The sequence below is a fragment of the Corapipo altera genome, unplaced genomic scaffold (assembly GCF_003945725.1).
Source record: "Corapipo altera isolate COAL_440 unplaced genomic scaffold, ASM394572v1 112, whole genome shotgun sequence".
NCBI classification, from domain to species: Eukaryota; Metazoa; Chordata; class Aves; order Passeriformes; family Pipridae; genus Corapipo; species Corapipo altera.
The window spans coordinates 9,578,008-9,601,386 of NW_020884899.1; the positions used below are offsets into that span (position 1 = coordinate 9,578,008).

A 23,379-nucleotide genomic window follows, 5' to 3' on the forward strand; every position below is an offset into this window, starting at 1 on the left:
TCAAACCACCTTTCCCACACAGTGGTAAGTTGCATATACATAAAGTGAAAGCCAAAAGACCACTTGTCATTATATGGTCAATTATATGTAGGTACTGTAAATGGGAATTCATACAGGTTGAGCCCATTCTCTTTGAAGTCACACTGTAAGCCACATTCAAATTCATATCTCCAGTTACAAAAATTAAAATACTTAGGCATGGTCTTTGGGCTAGACAAACACTTTGTCACCTTTTCCAGGCTGCCAACCTCTCATTCCAACGAAATATTTTTGCAGTCCCTTAGCACACACTGCTAAAGAACTGAACTGCATCATAGGATTTAACAACTGTGTTACAAGAACAGTTGATTTTAAATGGTAAAGGAAAAAGTAAAAGAAAGCCTCTGTGTTAATTGTACTGTTAAAATCTCAACATCTCCACCTTGCAACAGAGACGCATAGATCATAAACAAAATAAATCCCATTATTACAATGTGTGCTTCTGAAAGACAGTCTAAAAGCACCCGCCTAGCCTTGGTTGCTTACCTGAATTCTCCAAATTTTAGTGAGCTCATCTAAAGATAATTTACTGCCCAGTAGTTCAATAATTCCCTTTATACGATCACAGTATTGCGCTTGGTCTATATTACCTGTCAAACAAAGAAAGGTAACTAAATTAATATATTTAAAACACAATATATTTGATACACTAAATGAATGAGAACAAACAAGTTCTTTTAAAAGGAAGAAGAACAAAGCAATCTTAATTTGAAAATTCTTTCTGTACTGTTACAGATAAGTCTATCAGTACAAAGAAAAAGAACAAGGCTCTTTCCACTTTTATTTTTTTTACTTCATAAAAGTGATAGCAGTCCACCCCTGTAGAACATTACCAGTTGGGAAAGCAAATCCTCTTTTCTCTCTTTTCTAGAGGCTAACAATATATAAACTGACAGTAAAAACCCAGGGTACAGCAGAAGACATCTGCACAGATGTCAAACAGAGGACTAGAATATAGTAGAAGAATTTGCAGAATTTTACTTTATTTTGAAGACAACAAAGCCTTGAACGCCCCTGTTAATACTGTTAAATTAAAATGTATTGAAAGGGACAGATAAAATTTTTAAATTTAAGTCCTTCAAAGCACGTGCCAAAAGTCTTTGTGGGAGTTCTTACCTTCTAGAGCAATCGACAGAACCGAATTCTCTACGAGCCAATTTAGCAGTCGGTCTGTATCTATTGCATTCTTCACCGACTTGGAGACAGTGCTGTCTTCTATTAATTTTGTTACCTAGAAATTGCAAACTGTGAGATTCTAACAGTGATTGCCACATGCATTATACATGCACACAATGAAATCTATTCAAAAAGGCTTATTATGAAGCTTAAGCAGGAATCCCCAAATATTTTGAGTACAGGAAATGTTTGGGATTTTTTTTGTTTGGTTGTTTTTGGGGGTTGTTGGATTTTTTTTTTAACTTATTTGTTTGGTTTTTTTTTTTAATAAGCTGTTTAAAAGCAAATTCCTAACCAGAAACACCTTCTCATCAGTCTCTGATGCAGCAGAATCTTATTCTCATTATGACACAGAAAAGCTGGCCTGTGCTGCCAGGTATCTCTCTACAGATACACCAGAAGTAGGTTATCTCAGCCTTCTGCTTGTTACGCTCAAATCAGTGTCCTATTTTTTATCCAATACTGAACCGATACAGGCTCCTCACTCTAGGGAGAAAGAGCACATTTCTGCTACAGCCTTCAAAAGCTGCACTCTTATAACTTCACACAGATACACAGCATTTATGATTAAGGACCAAACAGCAATGAGGTCTAACATCTCAATTTTCCAATAAATAAAGAAGGAAAAAGCACAAAAGAGGGACTCAAACACTACAATCTCTGCACACAACCATAATAAAAAAATGCAATTACATAGTGCAATGACCTGATATGAGTGGACTGAGACATCAGTGGAGGTTTAAGTCCCATTTGGTCTTTTTCTGTTTTCTCCCATTAAAAGGGAAAAAAAAGGGATATGCCACAGGATACTCAGGATTATCTCAAAATGAATACTGAGCGAATAGCATGGACCATTGCCTATAAATCAATCTCAAACCACACTTCTTAGAAAAGGTTCAAATTATGTCTAGTTCTTTCTAGTTTGGAGGCGACAGCCCTTGCAGTAGCTAACAAATATTAAATCAACTCCTGAACAAATACCACAAACAACTCCTGTTGTATTAACTTGTTTTGGTATTTACTGTGAACTGAGTTTTTGCTAAGGTAACATAATTTGTAAAGAAATATTGTGCCACCTCTTTTTTTAAGGTTGTGGTTTCGGTGGCTTATTAACAACCTATCCCACTTTACACACATGCACATGAGCACACACACACATAGAAAGCAAACCTACTTCTTTGAGGGAATTCATCTTTGCACTGAAGTGAGGAGATTTCAACATGCGCAGCAGGATGTCCAGCCGTAAGTCATCGACTGCAGTAACCAGATCAGGTTGGAAGCGCATACACAGCAGTTTGATACCAGACAAGAGCTCAGGGATACTGACTAGTCTCTGTTTAAAACAAAACAAAAAAGGACAAATAGAGACATTGCTATTTTTGCTATTCTGTTTCAAACATCTGTGATCCACAACGAGTAGGTTTAGTGACCCAGGACAGACTCTTTAATCTATGAAATATAGTACCATGTACATCTTAAAGTATTACTTGTACTCCAGAAATTTTAGGATAACAAAACCATTGGTTAAAGCTACAGATTTGCTACACTAAATTGCTCCCCTGTAGTTAACTAAATTTCTTGTAACTAAATTGCTCCCCTCCCAGTTAACAATTAACAATTTAAGTCTTATCTAAAAAGTCAACACTCAAAAATTTAATAGAACTGAATGCCAAATTCAGGGTAATGCAGGAAGTAGCCACAAGTTATTTGCATGGACGCTTTACCAACAACTACCAAATTCTCAGAAGCAAACAGCTAATGCAACAGTCATATGCACACAAATTATAAGAATTTCACTGACTGCATGACAGGAAGCATCTTCAAGTCAGTTAGAGAAGTAAGCATTCAACATGCTGCACAAGGGGACCAAAAAAAAAAAATTCAACAGCAAGAGTGGTAAAAAATTTTAAAAATGGTCATAATGTTAGATATCTACTGAAAAAGGTATTGAATGGAATTGGGTAAATGCGTTTTGATCTATGTCATTCAGTCATAGATCGACGACAGAATTCAGAACAGGATGTATTTTTGCCAGTGAAAATAAAGCTATTGTTTTAGTCTACATTGCCAGCATTTCCAAAACACACAGGAAGTTATTCCTAAATATTTAATATGTAAAACATTACCTTGTCTTTCAAGTCCTTCTCTTCTACATTCTGTACATATTTAATCATTTTATGAATGACTGGATCCAGCATGGGCTAAAGAATGTGAGAAAAGGCATGACAATCATTTTAATGTTTCCTGAAATCAATTACACTACTCGAAAGATGTGGCTGCAGCAAAATGAAATACTTAGCTGAAAGCTCACCATTAGCTTAGATATAAAGCAACACCTATAACATACATAAAACTATCCTGAGAGCTATGTGCAGAAAAAGAAGTAATTAAGATTTCACATCACTGTAATGCAGCTTTACAAAAACTGACAGACTGATGGACCTCTCAAAATGCATCAGTTATTAGATGCATGTGCCTCTCTGACTCCCATGGGCTTCTAAACTATATCCTCTTCAAATAAATATTTTTTTAGTCACATACTAACTCAATATTTTTTGTTGGTGAGTGCAGGTGTGAAGCCTGGAGTGCATTTGCACATATGAATATATCATAGTGAAATTTTTTTTGCAGTACCACAATTTTTGCAGTGTAAACTCTCATATTAATGTGTTTGATCTCAGGCAGCAAGTTAAAATAAATGCAAAACCCATCCATCAGGCTGGATTCATTTCCCACATGGTTTACACAGATGAAGCTTACTAATGGCAGTGGTAAAGCTTCTCGCTGTTGCAGATGCAGATACGTGACTACAGATCACTGCTTAGAAAAAGAATCTAAACATTGTCTGAGCCCTTTGTTCATCACCTTCAGGATGCTCAAAATGGTTCCTGTACTTTCTGCAACGTTAGGTTTGAAGGATTTTCAAATTAGTCACCGGTTTCACACCAACACAGTTGGAAGCAAATTTTCAATCCTCTGACAACTCATAACAAAGACATTTTACCTGTACTACAGAAGAGTTAAGATATTCTGCACAAACTCCAAATGGCTGAACTAATGCAGAGATTGCCTGAAAGACAGACAGCAAGTATTTAGGTGCACACGTAAGAGATCTTTGCATAGTTAGCAATCTGTATCTTAAAAAGCAAATGAAGATGAACAAGTATTATTTATCTCATATAGTAATTTCCAGTCACTTGCAACGATTGTTGTAAAGGACTTGCACACCAAAAACAACACATGCTTCAGGAAAGATTTACTCTATGGCACACACTAGAGTATATGCTATATATTATATATGTTATACATGGCATACAGTATGTGTTATATACTTTTGCCTGAAATAAAAAGTGCTTTCCCCGTTTTCACTAGTCTTGGTCCTCTCATCATCCTGTTCAGTCTTCTCTGACTGATCCTGTTTCAGTCACAGAAATAAACAGACGGAAAGGAACACATCACATTTTGCTTGCTCTCTACAGCAATGAGAAGTGTGAATGCAAAATTTAAGGTTAAAGCCATATGGCAAATTTCTTTCCCCAAGCATTACGTGGGAGAAAGCTCTTGTAAATGTGTCATATACATGTCAAGATCCCTTCAACACATGATTTTAAAGTGGTATCTATTATCAAAGAAATTAAATGTATAAAGGTATTATCAAAATCGGTTTCTTCTCACATTGGATCAAGAACTGTAAAACTGAGTGTGCACCAGTGCAATCAAAGGCCTAAATTAAGTGACACTGACCTTCCTAAGCAAGCAGTTATTAATCATTAAACAAAGTCAAGTGAAAGTTTCCACTGAAGGACTGGAATGTAAATGGTGTTTCCTTACTCTTCTGTCATGCTCACATATCTCTGCATAAAGCAACAAATATCAATATCCCAAGAAAATAAGTTGAATTCTCTCTAATGGCATTTCACTGAAAGCAGACTGATTTTATACTGGGGGATAAGATTCCAAATGACATTGTTTGCTTTTACCCTCCTCATTCTTCAAGCCATGAAAGATTCGTAAGTTTCCTGAATATAGGTTAGAAAGCTAAAACTAGCCAAGTTAGGCTTTGACACCAAAAATAGTTTAGCACTGTTGAACCATTCAGTTTTCAGACACAGCTTTTGAAAAGTTGTTTAGGATTAGACACTGTCTTTCTAAGGATTTTTTTTTCTTAAACTGTGATTTTTATAATAAATGACAGAAGTCAATTCACTTGCAGCTAAATTCAGCTATGGATGCAGTAAACAGAAAACCAGGGACATACTGGTGAACATACAGTGAAACTACTTTGATTGACATTTAACCAGAAGGCTGAATGTTAGCAAAAAGGTACACTAATTTTCCTTCTTTTCTGTGACGTCTCCAAAACTCTTCAGTCAGAATTCTTCTGTACAACCTCATTTGACCTTCAGTCTGACAGCACTTCTCCAGGGCTCTGTGGGAATGTTGCTCTGATACCAAAGCAAAGGTAAGGGTATTGCCAAAAGGGACACCGCTTGTTCTACATGAAGGGTGTAATGGAAAGGGAGAAGCCTCATGACAGAAGATGAACTCACCCCAAGTTCAATATCTTCTGAATTGAGTTTGGACTGAATTGCTGAAAATCCACCCAACTCTGCAAACTGAAATAAAATAATCAGTATTATGTAGTGAACTACAGTATTAAATAAGAGAGCACAGAAAATACTTCACTAACAGTTACCAAGATGCCTACAAGTACCCTCTAACATGGAATATTCCATTCAAAATAAGCTTTATGTTTTCATGGGAATTCAGGGGCACACTGGAGAATTCAATGCAATTATACCTGGTTCCAGATTTTAAACATCAAGTTACAAACTCTGTCTTCAGTAAAAAAGGACATAGGGAAGAAAGTTAGACCACATACAGCAAGAGCTGACTAGCCCAGCACTTTTGATTGGAAGACTTTTGTTTGCAGCCTAAGTTGAGCTCTTGACTTCCTCTAGCCATAGCTACCACGCTAGGGGTAAGGGTGCTCAAGGGAGAAGGCAGCAATTCAACAAGATGTAGTTTGCAAGGCCCTCCCCTTTATATAGGCAGGATTAAGATCTCAAACTGTATTTTTGTCATTGTCAGAAAAGTGAAGAGTGAAAAAATGAGTCGGAGTGGGGTGGGGGGGGAACAAAAATTATCTCTGAAGACAAATAATTTAAGTGACAAACAACAATTCTGCTTGGTTTACATTTACATACCCTGTTTACCAGATCCACCAGCCACCCGTGAGGTTCCTTGAACAATAAGATCATTAACAAGTTAGTAGCTGCAACATCAACGCTAAAGATTTGTCTTCTAAAACAGGAATTTGGACAGACACATTCAGCCCATTAACCCACACCTCAAATGTTATGTTAACACTGTTATTTCAAAGGAAACAGCAGGTGTTTGTAACAGCTCCTTTACTAAGCACACAGCTGAAGTTCTGGTTGGTTCTCATGAGCATCATCCTTTTTTGGACTCTGCTTGACATCACTGCCCATGTGCTGTGGCAACAGTACACACTGTGGCTGCTGACTCACAAGCAACTGTATTTATAGCACATTAGCAGCGTGGAACAGTGCTAAAGAACCTTTCCCAAAGCAGCAGATGTAGAATTTTCTTTCTGTGGCCACAAACTTGTTTCCTGAAGGAGAGATCAACTCCACTGATTCTGTTTTAGACCCACCCATCTGGAACAACTGCGACAAGACAGTGCAAACCTCAAAAACTGCCTCCTTGTCAGTGTGTCTGACATGAGGATATCATATCCCTTGCTGTCAGAAAAGCATGAATTCTCTGCTAGAACACTTGGAGTTATCCTGGTCATTTCACACTCAACAATCAAACAGATGTCAGTCCTTAGATACACAGATCTACCCCTTATGTACTTCATGTCTAAAGCAGCACACAGACTGTTGTGTTACTTTAGACATGAAAGTACAGAAGTTTCTAAATCTAGCCTCTAACAGAGAACTGGGACAGTTTGAGAGGACAAATTCATTTCTACAGACCAACATATACTGAAGATGTATTTGCTATAATTCTTGGTGACATATTGAAGCTGTCTTGTGCTATAAATACCTACTAATCAAACAATCTTTTCTGAAACAAAAACATCTACACTAAAAGAAGTTTTTAGGGCATGGCCATGCTTACCTTTTGAAATGTGGATATGGGTGAGACAGCATGCATGTTCCCCTCCCCAAAAACTTCTGCCCAGTTTCTCTGGCACACCTTCATTCGATTCTTGAAATGATATTCATTGTCGGGATTAAATGCCTTGAAAGAACAATGAACACCATGGATTATGCCAGCCTCAAAACCTATCTTGATAATATTTGACTTTTTCAATCAAGCATTTTCTGGGTTGGCAGTTAAAGATCTAGCAAAAAATAAAGTTGAACAGAAGCCACCTGCTCCAGCCTCTCAGTTCTCATTGTATAAAGCATTCTGAAGCTTCCATTCTGTACAGACAATACCCAATAACCACGTGAGCTAGAGAGCTGTAAAAAGGGGAGCTCAACTCAAAGTACCAGTTTTAAAAAATAAACAGTGAAGTGATAGCAAATGTGACTTTTTTTTTTTTGAGACTGTTAGTTTTCAGAAGTTTAGAACAGTATTCACCCCTTTGAATTGTATGCTGGATGTAAAATATCTGCAAGCAATGGCTGCAGATTTTAAAACAATAAACTACAACTCACAGTTGGAAAAAGCATCAAGACCATAAATACAAAATGCCAAATATCCAGATATCAGAAATTGCATCAGAGAGTCAAATACCATTGTAAGTACACCAAGCAGGCCCACGGGAATAGGATCTTGTTTTACTCTCTCTGCAACCAGGTCCACTAGCAGCATAAGCATGTTGTATATTCCTTCATGGATTTCAGTTCCCCATTTGTGAACGGCACTGGATGTTAACAGCTTAAAAAGAAAAAAAAGTGATCTTTTTTAAAGTTTGAGCACAATCACAAAACAGGAGAAAGACTGTTTCCAGAGCAAATGCTTCCTTGGAGTGCACTAATCACTATCTGGTGTGTTTTTCAGGTGTTCTTCCTGCACTAATGCCTTAACAGTTAATTCAATTTGTAATTTTGCTGAAGAACACCTTAAATCACACTTCATGACAGAAAATAAAATGTATCAAACTGTTTTCCATTTCCACGCACTAGTAAAGACTGTAACCTTTGCAAAGAACAACTAATATGAAACTAATTTGCTTGCAGATTGAACTCACAACTATTAAATCTTCAAGTAGGCAGCCACAAAGCTGAACTGATTGAGCTGTAATAACCATTTACCAATTCACACTTTTTGAGCAGCCTCTATTGGAAAACAAAGGCCATGTACCATGAAGAGAGAGGTATTTAATCTGCTTCCCACCTACTGAAACATGTTCTTTGAATCTGGTCTCATGTTGTTTATAAAGGACACTGGGCTGCCATCTGCGAACTTCATTTAATGTCTGCTAGCTGGGTCTGAACAGAAGCAGTTAAAAAACTAAATAGTTTAAATACAATTATTTTTTGTACCATTAATAGCGTTTCTCGCAAATATTTCAGCAAATTGTAATTCAGCATGTTCTAAACTTAGATTTCTACAGATTATTCTTCTGCAGGAACTATCTACATCATTTATTTTATATGCAAAAAACATCAAGTGATATAAAACTATAGTATGTAAGATTATTACTTTGATAGCCAAATGGAAAAAGAATTTTTCCCTTAAATTTCTATCTTCCCTAAATATAATTATATTCTCATTAATTTAAGACTAGGACTGAGTAACTTTTAAAAAGGTGTATATGTGTTTTTATGCATATGGTTGAAAAACCGGGCAAGAAATTTAGACAATATCCAAAATGGATAGAATAGTGGGAAGTGAATTGGTTTGGAAAGGTCTTTAGAGAAAAGTCACAGAGACCCAGAGAAACACAAGGCATTAAACACTGAGGGGAAAGACAAATTCTAAATGGATTGTGAAAAGAAATTAGCAACCCTCTGAAGAAGGAGCAGAAAGAATAGTTAAGGGAAATCAGATTGTGAACTTGCCACTAATGACCTTATCCAAGGGTCTTTAAACCTGTCCTTAGGCTCTGCTAATTATTACAGAGCTCTTCATTTAAGGGAAAAAAGTAAAGAAAAAAGCTGTGTGCTACAGTTGCCCAGAGCTGCAGAACTGGGACTTTGTATGATTTTAATCTAAGTTTCTGTATGATTTTAGTCTAGGAAAATAATTTGTGTGACTTTAATCTAAGAACACACTTGGCAGTTGCCATAGTTTTCTGAAGTCTGGATTACAAAACGCTACTTCCGCCAAGAACAATGCAAAGAAACATTGAACTGGTCTGCTGTACCTACTGACCTTTTTAAATGCTTCAGGCATGCATCTGTCCATAAATCTCTTGCAATTCTCATCGGAATCAGAAAGACCTTTACAGAAAGGAGAGTGCATTTTAAAAGTATTTTTAAAATATACTTTTTAAGATTACCTCAGGGATCTCATCACAAGCTTTTGGGAACACCAACCCAAACCAGCAGTAAAAAATGTGCTACTGTTCATTCACAAGTAGCATGCTTTTCAGCAACAAAATGCATGAGTCAAGAGAACTGCCTTTCAGAACTAAGGAGTTTCACAATGTCCACCTTTTACAACCTCTTTAAGCATTCTCACCATAAGTAACTTGTAAACTTCGAAGTTTACAATTTGTACATCATTACTGATGCTTCACAGCCTCCATCCAACCCCAAATCTAAGCACAGTCTTTTAATATAGCTTAGAAGCAAAGAAGCAAACCAGAATCACTTGACTTGTATTCTTCCAAGAGATTACAACATCCCTTTAGTCTGCCATCAGGCATGACAGAAAAAACATCTTGTACTCTCATTATATACCAGTTGTTGGGCGTGGTGCCTCCTTAACACCCTTAACCCCAGCCAAACTACTGAATACAGAAAAGTCAAATTCGGGTCTAACACAATACAAGCATTTCACTAGGGAAAAACAACGAGTTATACAAGCGTGCCACAGCATGGATTTAGATGACAGCTTGTTTTTACGAATGGAAAAATAACCAGCACAATGACAAAAACGAGTCAGTAATTCAGCTCTGAAAAACTGTAATTCCTACAATCATTAGAACATAAAGAAACATGTGCTCCCGTTTTTAAAAAAGCTTAAGTGAACAAATTACTTGAGAGAAAAAGAAAAGAGATCAACATTCTTTTTACAGCATTGGGTGGAACAGTGTACTGTTAACCACTTTCCCAGAGATGTGATGGGGGTGCCAAGTAAACAACTGCTAGATTAAAGTGAAACACACAACTGCCCAGCATACTGTCTGTGACATCCTTTGAACATATAATCCGTATATTTGTGGAAAGAGAACTTACCCAGTCTTGCTAGGTAGGTGGATGCAATTAGGCACTTGCCTAGAGACTCCTCCCGCTTGTAGGGTATGGACCAGTGATCTGTTAAAACTCTGCTCTCCAGTTCATACAAGTTAGTTGTTGGAAACTCAATCCCTTCACCCGAGCAATTCCCATTTTCATCATTTTTCTGGGGGAGGGGAAAAGACGTTCAGGTAAAGCAATTTCTCAGACACATTAAAGAGTTTAGTAGCTTCAGAAAAGGCAGCTGTGCTTGTAACAAGCATGTCAAACTCTCAGCCCTGAGGCTGCTTGTGTTTTTCAAAGTAGAACTTAACATTTCAATTTGAAGAGATTACATACCTGTATGTATTTCATGCTACTATGTTTACATAACTAATTGTTAACTAATTGCCTATTTAAGAGGCAAATCTTGTTCCTTAGCATATCAGATCCTAGAGCCAAGTGATAAGTACTTCCAGTCCCTGTGAGACTCTAGGGTACAAATCTTGATCTCCATATATCTGCGTATTAATCCTCTGTTCAACAACTGCTGTAGAATATGGGAACAGTTTATTCTAAGAGAGGTGCATTTCATCCCATCACATCAAGAAATACTGGACACTGTTCCAGTACAGTGGGATTTTTTTACTAGCTAATAAAGAAAAATGTGCATCTCAAATATAATTGTCCAACAAGGAAACTAGAATTGTCCTTCTCCTGAAGTCAAAACGAGTTACTGGCAAATATTACACAAAGGAACAGGGAAAATGCAAGCAGAGGACTCCAGCTAAGCTTTACAGGTTTCCTTGCTAGTGCCACTGAACAGCAGCTCTTTCTGTGTACAGGACACAGAACTACCCCCTGCTCTTTGCTAAATACCATGTTAGGTAATTGTCTCAGCAGCGCCAAACGAAGAGCAGACAAGTTATTCATTTATTTTCTTTTGTTTGTTTTTTAACCTTGCATCCAGCTACCCAATGTGTCAAAGAGTTCACATGGACTACCTTTCCCTGCCTCCACAACAGCAGGCAAGGCAAGCAGGAGAAAGGACAGAACGTCTGGATCAGGCCTGGCAGCAAACGGAGTGACTGTCAGAGACAGCGGAAAACACAACCACAGTGATGGTAACAAGATCCCACTGAGAGAGAAGCCAGAGACAGAGGGAGGAAGGACAAGCAGGAAATACAGTAAAAAACAGACAGTGTCAGGAAAGTGAACAGAATAGAAATAAACCAAAAGAAAGAACTGAACTCTGGAGGACGTGGTATACAAAGAATGAAGTCAATGTATGTGCACAAGTGTGCTTCCAGCTCTCTGACTGCATTTGCTATTCGTAGGATTAGACTTGTTTTTAAAAAAGTAAATGTGTCATTCACATAATGCTTCAAAAATACTGAGCCAAGAGAACAGCATAAAGCTTATATTTAAAGTTCACTGATTGCACACAGGGGCTGGACTTACAGCTTCTGGAGAGCAGCAGTAAAATTTACAGGAATGATACAGAGTGCTCAGAATAACCACACATGTCAATGTTTGAGAAGGAAGGTGCCACCTTTCTCCAACCCCTTACTAATCATTTAGTCCCCAGTTTGCCACTATAGGAAGTTGTACTTCAATAGGCCTGAATATCAGCTTCTGAAACTGGTCACCTGATCCAACACTGTGCATGGAAGCCTAATGTAATTCCCATCTAGTAAATCATGCCCTGTTTAAATACTTCAGGTTTTGAAGAAGAAATGTTTGAAGGTCTAAACGAAAATACTGAAAATACTGAAATTATTTACAAGTTTTTTTTTTTTTTAGGAATTATCCTGATGTATTGACCAAACAGTTTTCAGCTTTTGTAAAGAACAGCCCACGCAGAGCACAAATCCATTTCCTATAGAAAACAAGGGTGAGGTTATAAAGAAAGCCCTCACTGTAACAGGATGGGATACAGCTTTTAGTATAATAAAGGCAGACTAAGGATAACAAACACACAATTGCTGAGCACTAAACGGCTGCAGTTCAGCCCAGACTTGCAGACAAGGAAAGCAACACTTCAACAAATGATTACAGAAACTGAGCTATGGTTTCTCCATTCCCTGGAGGAAAGTGTCCACGTTAAATAAAGCCAGTGTTAGCAATAGACGGTTTAAGAGCTGCAGAATAGCAGTGCAGACCTTCAGCCACTGCTGAAAAACTCTACCTTTTGTGTTTTCCCATCTGCATCCAAGCAATGCTGCTCTTTCTTTATCTGTTTCCACACAAGTGATTGCCAATGTCCACCATGTGGAAATTCACATGGAATGAGTGAAATAACACATTCTTCACTGTACATTCAGCTCCCACATTATCATAAATTGTGCTTAGGACATGTCTGGATTGAGTTTACCAACAATGTAGTGAAAAGATTTTTTTTACACAAAAAAATGAGCGTGGTACTGGGAATACTGTCCTAGTAACAATGGTAACTCTTTGCATTGAAGGAGCATGCTTTTGGCACATTCCACTAATTAGGAAACAATGAGTCTTCTTGCTGATCAGCCTTCTCCTACCAAAACCCAGCCCAGAAAGTATAAAGTTTAATTATTTATTAATTTTAGAACACATCACACACACATGGCTTCACAGGTACTGTGAAACCTGCAGGTCTCAAATAAATGCCCAGGTAGTTTAAAACTCAAATTCCCCTTCAAACCATTAACATATTTAATACTCTGCATTTCTGGGAAATTACAGCTATGTTCACTTCATATTAGCACAGACTGAGTCCTGTTTTTTACAATGTATCTACTACAAGTAACAGTCTCTTTAAAGACTTCTTGCTGCTCTTTCCTAATTAGTTCCAAACTGTTCACCATCCAACTTTTAAATCGATTTGCACTGCTCTTTAAAGTGAGGGATTTATTACCAGCAGCCAGCAGCTGCTGCAGCACGAGGGAAAACGTCAGCTCAGCTAGGCTCAGTCCTTGCATAATCTTGTGCTGGCTGGAGATCTTGCACACAGATCTCACACTCCAGCACAGGCTGGAGATCTCACTTGCTCTGTTAACACTCACAAATGCAAAACAGCTTTGAACAGGACCTCACAATCAATGCCTTGTAACTCAGCAGCTCAGAACTGTCATTACAGACTCTACTGACACAGGTCCACGGAGGAAATAAAAGCTTTTGAAGAATGATTATGGTACATGTGAAAATAAATAGTACGAAAGGCCATGTCAGCCTCCTGAAAAGTGGTTTTCTGGATCTCTTCTTTGGGGAATTACATGGGTTTTGTTTGCTTGTTTATATATATATATATATAAAACTACCTCCTTCCCCTCAAATAGGTGACTTAAGTTTGCTGTTTGCAATTCTGGCTGAACAGACTTAACACTGAACTGGCACCTGACATGTTAAGGATTTGTAGGGATGTTCTCCAACAGAACAGTAAAAAGCAAAAAAACCCAAACAAACAAAAAACAAACCCCTATTCCTGGTAACCAGTGTAATCATCCAAAGATGAACTGTCTAAAAGTCGGTAAGGATCATTGTTTTCCGCAATAGGAAATCATGGTGCACATCACACAACTGTGACTATTCTCCCTCCTTCAGCTGAAGTCTTGAGACCAAAAAACTTTTGCTGGCAATCCTTTAATATCATTTTCCATGCCTTCTGATATATCTGTTATTATATAAAAGCCCTGAAGATCCCCTCACTCTAACAGTCTTGACTCTTCTGGCTTATTTTCAAGGTGTGAAAATACAGTAATGGCTAAACACACACACAAGCTCCCAGGAGAAATACTCTCACAGGAACAGGCTTAAGCAGTGATTTAAGATTCTCACTCTGAGGACCTGGTACCTCCCACAGTTGCTTGCAAGGCTGAATAAACAAAAATTGTTAAATATATGATCAATAAAGCATTGCTTAAATCTCTAGTAAAAAACCTTCCATGGAAGAGTAACACAAAACAAAAATCAGCCCTCACTGAAAAAATGAAATATAACTTAATTGCCAAAAGGTCACAGTTTAAAGCTTCAAAATGTATTCCTGTAGTACTCAGCTAATTAACTAATCAAACACTCTTTAACTAGAGCCACTGACAGTTCCCATACCAGCTGATTTACATAAAATAACAAGGAGTTTAAGAATAGTTTTGATGCTAATTGACAGCCTTAGTAACGAAATTACAGTCAAACTGTAATTTAAATTTGTTAATTTGATTTTGATAGAAGACTACCAACAGAATTTATTATTACCAGAGCTAAGTCACATCATGTGCTCTTGAATCTAATATAATTTAGGAAAAAAACCCCAAAGTCACATTTCTTTCAACAAGCAACAGGATCAGACTTTCTAAGACACCAGGAGACCAAGTAGTTCCCTTCACTCTTATGCCTCTCTAATAAAACTGATTTTCACAAAATAACCACCATTTTGTAGCCAAGAAAATAGATTTTTGATGTTCCACTGCATTGCTAAAAAAACCCCAAACCAACACCCTATTTTCTTATTATGTGCCTACATAATACAGGACAAAATTTAATTGCTCTGAAAAGCAGTAATGGAAAAAAATGCATAGAGCCAGAATTAGCCAAAAAAAAAAAAAAATCCTAGGCCCATCTTTCAGTTTTTATCACAGTCAGCATAAAGAAATCAATTTTTCAAAGCTTCAGCTTCCCCAGCTGTAAAGAGTCAGCAGTGATGCTCCCCTGTGCCACAGCACACTGATGCACCACTCACTAGTGTTTGCAGAGTACTGCAATGCTCAGGTGGAGGCAAGGTGAGAGAAATACATCAAATACTCATAAATATAGAGCATTTCTCTGCTCTCTGATCTACTATGCCCATCACTTTGTGGGAGAAGCTATGAATCCTGAAGTCATGGCCTGACAGTCCTTCCATCTGCCAGACTATTGATTAAAGCAGCTTTTACTTTCAGGTCTGGCTGTCAATTTTTTTCTGTTAATTAACTCTTTAAAGGAGGATATTCTGGTACCTAGAACTGAAACACAGGGGTAAGTATTCAAAGGATTTCAAATAAATCAAAGCTACCATCTTGTACTTACACATGAACATGCTAAGCACGAGGTATTGATTTTTTTTTAAAAAAGTTACATTTCTAAACCTGTAAGCTACTTGCTTTTTATAAACTGGTACTCCAGAAGCTTAAAGAACTTCTTTAAACTCGTGTTAAGTGGCAGATGTGGGAGCAAAATTGGAGAGTATTTCCTAGTTGCCTGTTTGTGCCATCATATAAAACCCATTTGATCCATATTGCTAAGAACAAGCTCGGTATCCTGCTGTGAGTATGTCAGTGTTATTAAGACTCAGAAGATGGTGTCATGTATGGAATTTCCAGATTATGTTTCTCATTTGGCAATAAGAAAACTTACTGTGACTTCCTGAACATTTTACTGACAAACAGATATTTACTTGCTAAGTATAGCAACAGTTTTTAACTGGTTTAAGTCCTAAACAGATGCAGCATCTTGCCCTTGCATTGTTATCCAGAGAAACATATCTCTACGGAAAATTTCTGAGCACAGTGATAGATAGGAATGACTTTTGTTATTTATGTTAAGAGAACATAAGCTTGTTGGGGGTATACACGGATGTTTTGCTTTATTCGTTTGGCATAGAAATGAAATTCTTCAGATTTTTACCATGGACTACTTTACACAAGCAAATGCAGTCTTGTCATAAGAAAAAAATATATTAGTATTTCATTGTGCTCATCTAAAAGAATGATACAAGTCTATTACTGAAGAAAAATAAATCCTCCATTACAGACTTGCCCTAACTGAAGCCGATTTAGACTCTCATCTTGTCATAAATATGCCCTAAGGAAACTCCAGTTTATTCAGTGAACTTTCTCACAGAAAGTTTTGGACACTGACCTTAACTGAGAGTTGCACAAGTGCACTATCAAGAATGCATGGTTAGACTAAACCCTAGGTGTAAAGGATTATAGCAAATTATAACCACAAAAATCCCATGGCTCCACCTTCCCTCTGCCCTCCATCTCTCACAACTAAGAACCATGCGAGACTAGGAATAAGAACACAATGTGAATTTGAAAAAAAAATAAATTCAGCAAAGCTAGAAATTAACTTGGATTTTCTAAAAGCATTGCTTGTACTGCTCTCTCAGATTTCCAGGGTGACCGTGTGATGTTACCAGGCAATATTCGCTGATGTACTTGCCTAGTTGTTCAAAGATAAACATAGTCCTGAGCAGCACAGCAAAACAAAACAACTGAGGCTCTGCAAATATAACACTTGAATTAAAACATCCATTTACCTTCAACAATAAAAGGAGTCTCTTTGCCTTTTTATGCTACTATTACCACAGTACTGAGTGAAATCTGAGCCAGAGATTCGCTACAACCACTTTTGGCAACATATTTTGAAGTTTGATAACAAGTTGTAGGTGAGGGAGAGGTCATGGAAAGCGTTGTTAGGAATGCCATTCATAAGGAACCAAGGAAAACACTTATCTTGCATGTGTTTTCAGTATTCTTTATGGATATATTTAAAAACTTACTCCATTATCATAAGTACAAACAGCCAGACTCACAGCTGATACCATTATTCCTCCCAACCCTTGAGTTTTCTCAAGCACAAAACCCCCATGCTTGTTCTCAAATAACTCAAAACAACTTTGTGTGATATCAGATAAACATTGTGCTTTAAAACAATAAAACAATGAATCACAAATGCTTAGCATTTCAGTACTTAAAATTAAATCAATACTTGCATCTCTGTTTGCCAAAACACCAGGCATTAATAGCGAAGTGCTGCAGAACCACTAGATATTTATTGTAACATTTTAGCAACCAAAGGTCGGGGTCTGAAAGGGAAAATTAATTCAATAATGCTGCTGAACACTCATCCGTCCTTCTGTTCTACAGACGTAAACTGATGTATAGTGAGATAGAAACCAGAACCGACAAAGCAGCTGATTTTGACAGTGTGTAATTACAAAAATGTGACTAATAAATATGAAAAAATCTTTAAATGCCTCTCAAGACTGCTCTGCTGGGCATCAGAAAAGCCAGAATTGCTGTAAAGTAGCAAGCAGGAAGATCAAGTGGCAAGAAACTGTAAGCATACTGGCTTTTAAAATTAATTTTAATTTGGCCTGTGAAACATATATACCAAAGGCTACTCCTACAGCAGTACGAATACGTGGTTTTTTCAAAATAAAAGCTTAAAAAAACCCCAGGCACTTCCTTTCCATCTTTGCCCTTCTCATACAAAGACCTACTGTTCCTTAATCCAAAAGCAATCCAAATGATTTGCTGGAATTAACTTCTAACACTGGCTAATTTGTTTTTATTCTCATTCTTCCTCAGTATTTCACTTCCTTATTAAACAGCTGCCACAGAATAGCACTGTAAACTGGGAAGATGACCAGAAAATGCTTCCAGGGGACATTATAGCAGAGACACTTCCTGCCCAGCTGAGAAGTTGGCTATAGATCGGTCTCCTACCTCCGCTGACCCCCCAGGCATCACCTTCACTGGTGAACCAGTAATTATAAAGTGCTCCTCTCAATCCACAATTACTCTAACGATCACATTACATGATAATGACTTTGTAAGTTATTCAAAACAAAGCTTATATTTAAAATTAACCAACCGCATTTCTCACTATTACCCCTATTTTCCCTGATTTCACACAGCATCTCTATTAGTCTGTGTTACATTAAGAATGAAATGCAGGGTATTTTCTTTCAAATGCTTTCAAGGAAGTGTTAATGGAATCAGAATGTAAGAAGAGGTTCCACACCAGGGCCACTCATTTTTGAAAACAGTGATGCTGAAAATCAGGAGTGCTAAAATACTAATTCCACTTGACATTCTGATGGCATCCAGCCAGGGACTCAATGCCAAAATCCACCACAGAGCTTTATTTGATTGCTTAATTGTTTTACAAGGCCAATTCGCAGACAAGCTGCACTGTAAAACTTCCATATGAGAATGCAAGAAATAGTCACTTTTGCAAAGCTCAAGATTATTTGCAAGACAGGAGATTGACTTTAAATGTACAGAATTGCAGCGTGAAATCCACCTCATTTGCTTGAAGGCTAAATACCTTCTTTGTCTTTAAATAAATACAGCTCCTTCCATTCAAGGATCAAAGTACTCCCTAAGCCTAATGTCCATGGTTCTCCTAATAAAGCACACACCATTATCCTCATTTTACACATTAAAAACTAAACCAGAGGTTAAGTTACACACCCACCATGACACAGCGCATCTGTGACAGAACTGCTTTCAGTCCTGAGCTCTAATAATGAGCAGAGGTAGGGTTTGAACACAACAGTTCTGCAGCATGACTAGTGAGAATGTTCCTGGCACTGGCACTCACTACGGTTGCTGGCCTGTTTCTTTTACAAAATCCCCTTCTCTTGAAATCAAACAGCACCTCAAAAGCAATCCTGGACAAGTTTTATTAAAAACCTTACCTAGGAAAATCTGGTGTGTGTGAGCTTTTGATCCAGTTCAACTGGATCAAACCAACATAAATCAAAAGAGCACATGCTGAAGGGAACAGGAATAGCTAGAAGGTAACATAATCCGTTCATCACAATTTACCCAAAAGGTCATAGTAATGACTCTCAGAAGCTGTTTTAAAAACAAATTAGGATTATTTTAGTGAAGGTTATGCAAGCTGCTGTTACATGTTCAGTAGTTTTACCGACCCCTTACCACAATTTCAGCTTCTCTGGTCACATTTCGACATTTGTTTAGCCTGCTCTTCTCCCTCTCATTCCTCTCAAATTCATTAAAGCCAGCAATTGTGGCACTTGTGGCAATTCATGGACACACTGACAGACGTTGTCATCACATTCATTTATAGTCTTGTCTTAAATTATAAGGATTCATATAGCAGTTCATCAGTCATACAGCAGCTTATCTGTCAGTCATATAAAGAGATGAGCATAGCATCCTTCACCCACCTCCCTCAGCAAAGAATCACACTGTGACAATCTGGATGTTGCTTAAGGAATAAACATAGAAATCCCAGATTCTTGCCAAACTGCACTCATCAGATTTACTGTCAACAGACATAAACATAGAAGTTATGTCAAACAAGCAAAGTTACCTCTTCTAAAAGCAGGTGATTTCAGTTTATCAATGTGGTTTAGTGCTACACAGGGCAAAGCTACAAAACAGCTGTAAACCTTGAACTGCCTGCTATTTCAGGAAAACTGCACAAATGAACTGAAGCCCCCTTTGCATTTCCAAGTTTCTCTGGCCTTTTTCTTTTGATGAGTTAAGTGTGGTCATGTTAGCCCATCAATGCCAGAGGCACACCACAGCTATTAGCTTAAAACTGAATCAATTGCATGCTCTTTGGAAGACGATGGCCTGCTGAAAATGAAGTTTTAGCTCTCGTGAAAATGAATTTGTGCATATCTTCATCTCGAGCCTCACACAGAAGGCAAGCATGGAGTGTGTGTTGGGCCAGCTCACAGCAGCTCTCTTGCTTCTGGGCCAGTTATTCCAAATTTAGGCTTCTCTAACACTTTCAGACAGCCCTGAAGACCAGCAGTCTGGATCACTGAAAGAGGATTCACACTGATTTTTACAATCTTATCTAAAGAAAACATGTTTTTACTAGTATGATCTGTATCTGGTTGCTGCGCTGTTCTCAAAAGAAAACCAGGAGACAAGCCTTTCTTTGATCAACATGAATACTAAACAGATTCTAACATTATGTAATAGAGACCAAATAAGCATATGCAAACATAATGGATTCATTACTGATTAGAGAAAATGTAAAGTGTTTAATCATTCATAGATCTATTCTTAAATGCATGCTAAAGTGTACTCAGCCAAAAAAGGAATGTAAAGTCAAAGTACAGACCTGTTACATGCATGTAATGAAGAATGACTAAAGCTTTCTTGTTATTTTTAAATTTAAAACATCTAATCCTAACTTTTGTTCATGAAGTACTAGACTGGAAATTTTTATTTAGGAGCAAATTTCTAAGAACTGTGCTCCTTTGATGTATATGTTCATGTACGTTGCTGATATATAAAATCCAAAAGTCTAACACACCACAACCTCCCCACTGAATAAAAGTTAAAACTGGTACTTACTATGCTAGAAAGAGAGATGATACTGAGAGCAAGAAAACCAGAAATAACATCAGAATTACCACAAGACAGTATGGGGTACAATATGTTTCACCATAATGTGTATGACTACAATGAATAATATAGCTGCCTGTGCAATGGCTTTCTGTATAGCTTCATTTGCCATAAGCTTCTGCTGAATGGAAAACTACCGATTAAGCTGATTAATTACTGATTAACCACTTAAAGAATAGCTGTAGTTTATTAAACGTAATGCTAGATTACTTTTGAAGCATAAAACCCCCTAAGAACTGCTCATATATAATTTTCCCAGTTTTATAAAGAATATGTCAAAAGCTGTTAGGTTGTACTGCAATACTGGACAAATAAGCACAGGCAACAATTACAATCTTAAGACTTCTACAAGTATAACTCTTCTATTACAGAAACACTGTTTTGCATACACATGCAGGAGCTGACAGATGCTCATATGCAAAAGAATCCAATTATTAAATTGAGGCCTGAATTTGTATAGTTTCATGTAGCAAGACACCTCAGCTGTTCTGAAATGCCTGCTCTGTGCAGTGATTTGCCTCTATTGAAATGTTTTGGCTTCCCTCCTGTGGGTTAACCAGAACATCAGTCAAAGCAAACGAGAACATGAGTGGCAAAGGAAACTATTACAAAGCATAAGTAAGTTTGATCAGACCTACAAGTTGAAATAATAGGAGGAAAATCCTCTTAAGAGTTGTCAAAGTGTCATTTGCAATAGGAACAAGTGCAGGGGAAAAAAGTACTTCTCTGAAGTTTACACTGACAGCTTCCCTTGAAACGTCACACTGACAAGCCAGACTGTCCCAACCACAACTACATCCGATAGGAAAATCCACCCTCTGGGTGGCTACAGAGATCTAAATGCCAACAAGGAGAACTCCCATTCACTCTCAAACCTTCACAGCAAAGACTGGAAACCAGTTCCCTGACTCTTCAACCAGGGAAGTTAAACAGCGACTCCTCTTCTGCGCAGCACACGTGCCATCCCACGGATCACCTTACTCCACAAGCACACATCAGCAGCTTATGGGAGCTCAGGATCTAACCCAGTTAACTCAGTGAACAGGATCACCTATCTTTATTCCGCGAGATTGGACGTCAACATGCTGAAGCTATGGATACGGATGATCTGTGCAAGTGTAGTTACGTACCAGATACGTGCACGTATTCTTCATAAATGTATTTATAGATACATACACACACATACCCAGAAAGGGAGCACTTGCTGGCACAGAAACCCTCAGGATACTGCTCATTGGAGCCTAGGAGGGTACTTGAGTTTCCCTGGTTTTATTCACGTGCTTAAGCACCTGCTATTGACCAGTTCTTGAGACAGAGGCTACGCAAGGCGACCCTTTGGTACAACACAGCAAGGCCTTCTGCTGTTCTCATCCCCACGAGTTCCACAGTTTGGACACTACTAATTATTAGCTCTTTTCATGTGAGAACTCTGGGAAGTTTTGAAAAAAAGACCTGGAGGAGGAGAAGGCTTTACAGGAAAGCATTACACTGACTGTTCCAGGCAGCAAGGAAAGTACCACGAGCGTATTTGCTGGCTGAGGGATTCAGAGTTCTGGAAGAGGATGGAGGAGTGAAAAATGCAAACAAGGAGGAAGAAGAGAACCTGGCAAAGGCTGGTGTCCTCCAGTACGTCTATCTACTTCAGTTTCGTTTTGGATCAAAGCTATAAGTTACAAGTTAAAGCCTTGTTTTGAAAATATCTGACTTTACTGCGTCCCTATTTCAGAATTCACGCTCAACCTATCCAAATAAAACTATAAGTCATACTCACACTGCACTTTCCTTCACATTGTGCAAACAGTTAACAAAAAAAAAAAAAATAAACAGTCATTAGTCACTAGGGTTATGCAAGAAGGCAAAAGTGGGGGGAGCGAAAACCAGAGCCCTACGGTAGCCACACATTCTTGGAATGCCAAGGAAAGCCTTGGGCGCGCTTCACCTTGCAGCGATCGCAGGGAGCGGGCACAGGAGCACGGCGGGGAGCCCGGAGAGAAGGAAGAAAAGGGAGCGGACAAGGAGCCACCAGCCCTGGGGGTCCCCTGGGCACCCTCCCACCGGCCCCAGGCCCGGGGCGACCCCCGCCCGCCGGCCCCGCCGCGGGGAGGCTGTGGCGGCTCCCCCGTACTGCCCGTGGCCGCCCCACCGCAGCTCACCTCGGTCTCCACCACCTCGTGGTACGCGGGCGGGGGATCGAAGCCGCCCCCGCCGCCGCCGCCGTCCCCGTCCCCGCCGCCACCGCGGGGGCCCTGCCCGCCCGCGGGGGAGCCGTGCCCGCCCGGCGGGCCCTGCCCGCTCTCCATGGGCTCGTAGCCGCCGTAGTGGAGGCCGGGCCGCTCATTGGTGAGCAGCGCCACGGCCTCGTTGATGTCGTTCTTGGCCAGGCGCAGGGCCTTGCGGATGGCGGCCGCGTCCGAGAAGCCCATGCAGAGCAGCGTGGTCATGTGCTGCTCCTCCTCGCTCTCCATGGCCGCGCCGGGGAGCGGGGCCGGAGAAGGAGGAGGAGGAGGAGGAGGAGGAAGAGGAGAAGGAGGAGGAGGAAGGGGGAGACACCCCCGCGGACCGAGGGGCGCCGGGCTCAGGCGCTGCCGGCCCCGCGCGCCGCCATGTTCGGGAGCGCCGCTCCCCTCCCGCCGCCGCCGCCGCGGCGGCCGCCCCCGCCCCGCCCCCCC

The 23,379-nt window shown here is 39.1% G+C and overlaps 1 protein-coding gene across 2 annotated transcripts in view; it reads right to left on the reverse strand.

Moving 5' to 3' along the window:
• The window catches only part of USP24 (ubiquitin specific peptidase 24), a 62,921-nt gene extending 39,617 nt beyond the window's left edge, over window positions 1–23,304 (reverse strand). The window contains exons 1-12 of one of the 2 annotated variants that reach the window (XM_027648886.1): window positions 22,864–23,304; window positions 10,599–10,764; window positions 9,571–9,638; window positions 7,987–8,130; window positions 7,363–7,485; window positions 6,423–6,458; window positions 5,766–5,831; window positions 4,220–4,285; window positions 3,342–3,416; window positions 2,390–2,548; window positions 1,156–1,270; window positions 526–629 (exon numbers count right to left, since the gene is read on the reverse strand). In XM_027648886.1, coding sequence (XP_027504687.1) covers window positions 526–629; window positions 1,156–1,270; window positions 2,390–2,548; window positions 3,342–3,416; window positions 4,220–4,285; window positions 5,766–5,831; window positions 6,423–6,458; window positions 7,363–7,485; window positions 7,987–8,130; window positions 9,571–9,638; window positions 10,599–10,764; window positions 22,864–23,175 — 1,434 coding nt within the window. In that variant the 5' untranslated portion in view covers window positions 23,176–23,304. The remainder of the gene's footprint in view (window positions 1–525; window positions 630–1,155; window positions 1,271–2,389; window positions 2,549–3,341; window positions 3,417–4,219; window positions 4,286–5,765; window positions 5,832–6,422; window positions 6,459–7,362; window positions 7,486–7,986; window positions 8,131–9,570; window positions 9,639–10,598; window positions 10,765–22,863) is intronic. The other variant, XM_027648887.1, reaches the window with a different exon arrangement.
• Between the last annotated feature and the right edge of the window lie 75 nt (window positions 23,305–23,379).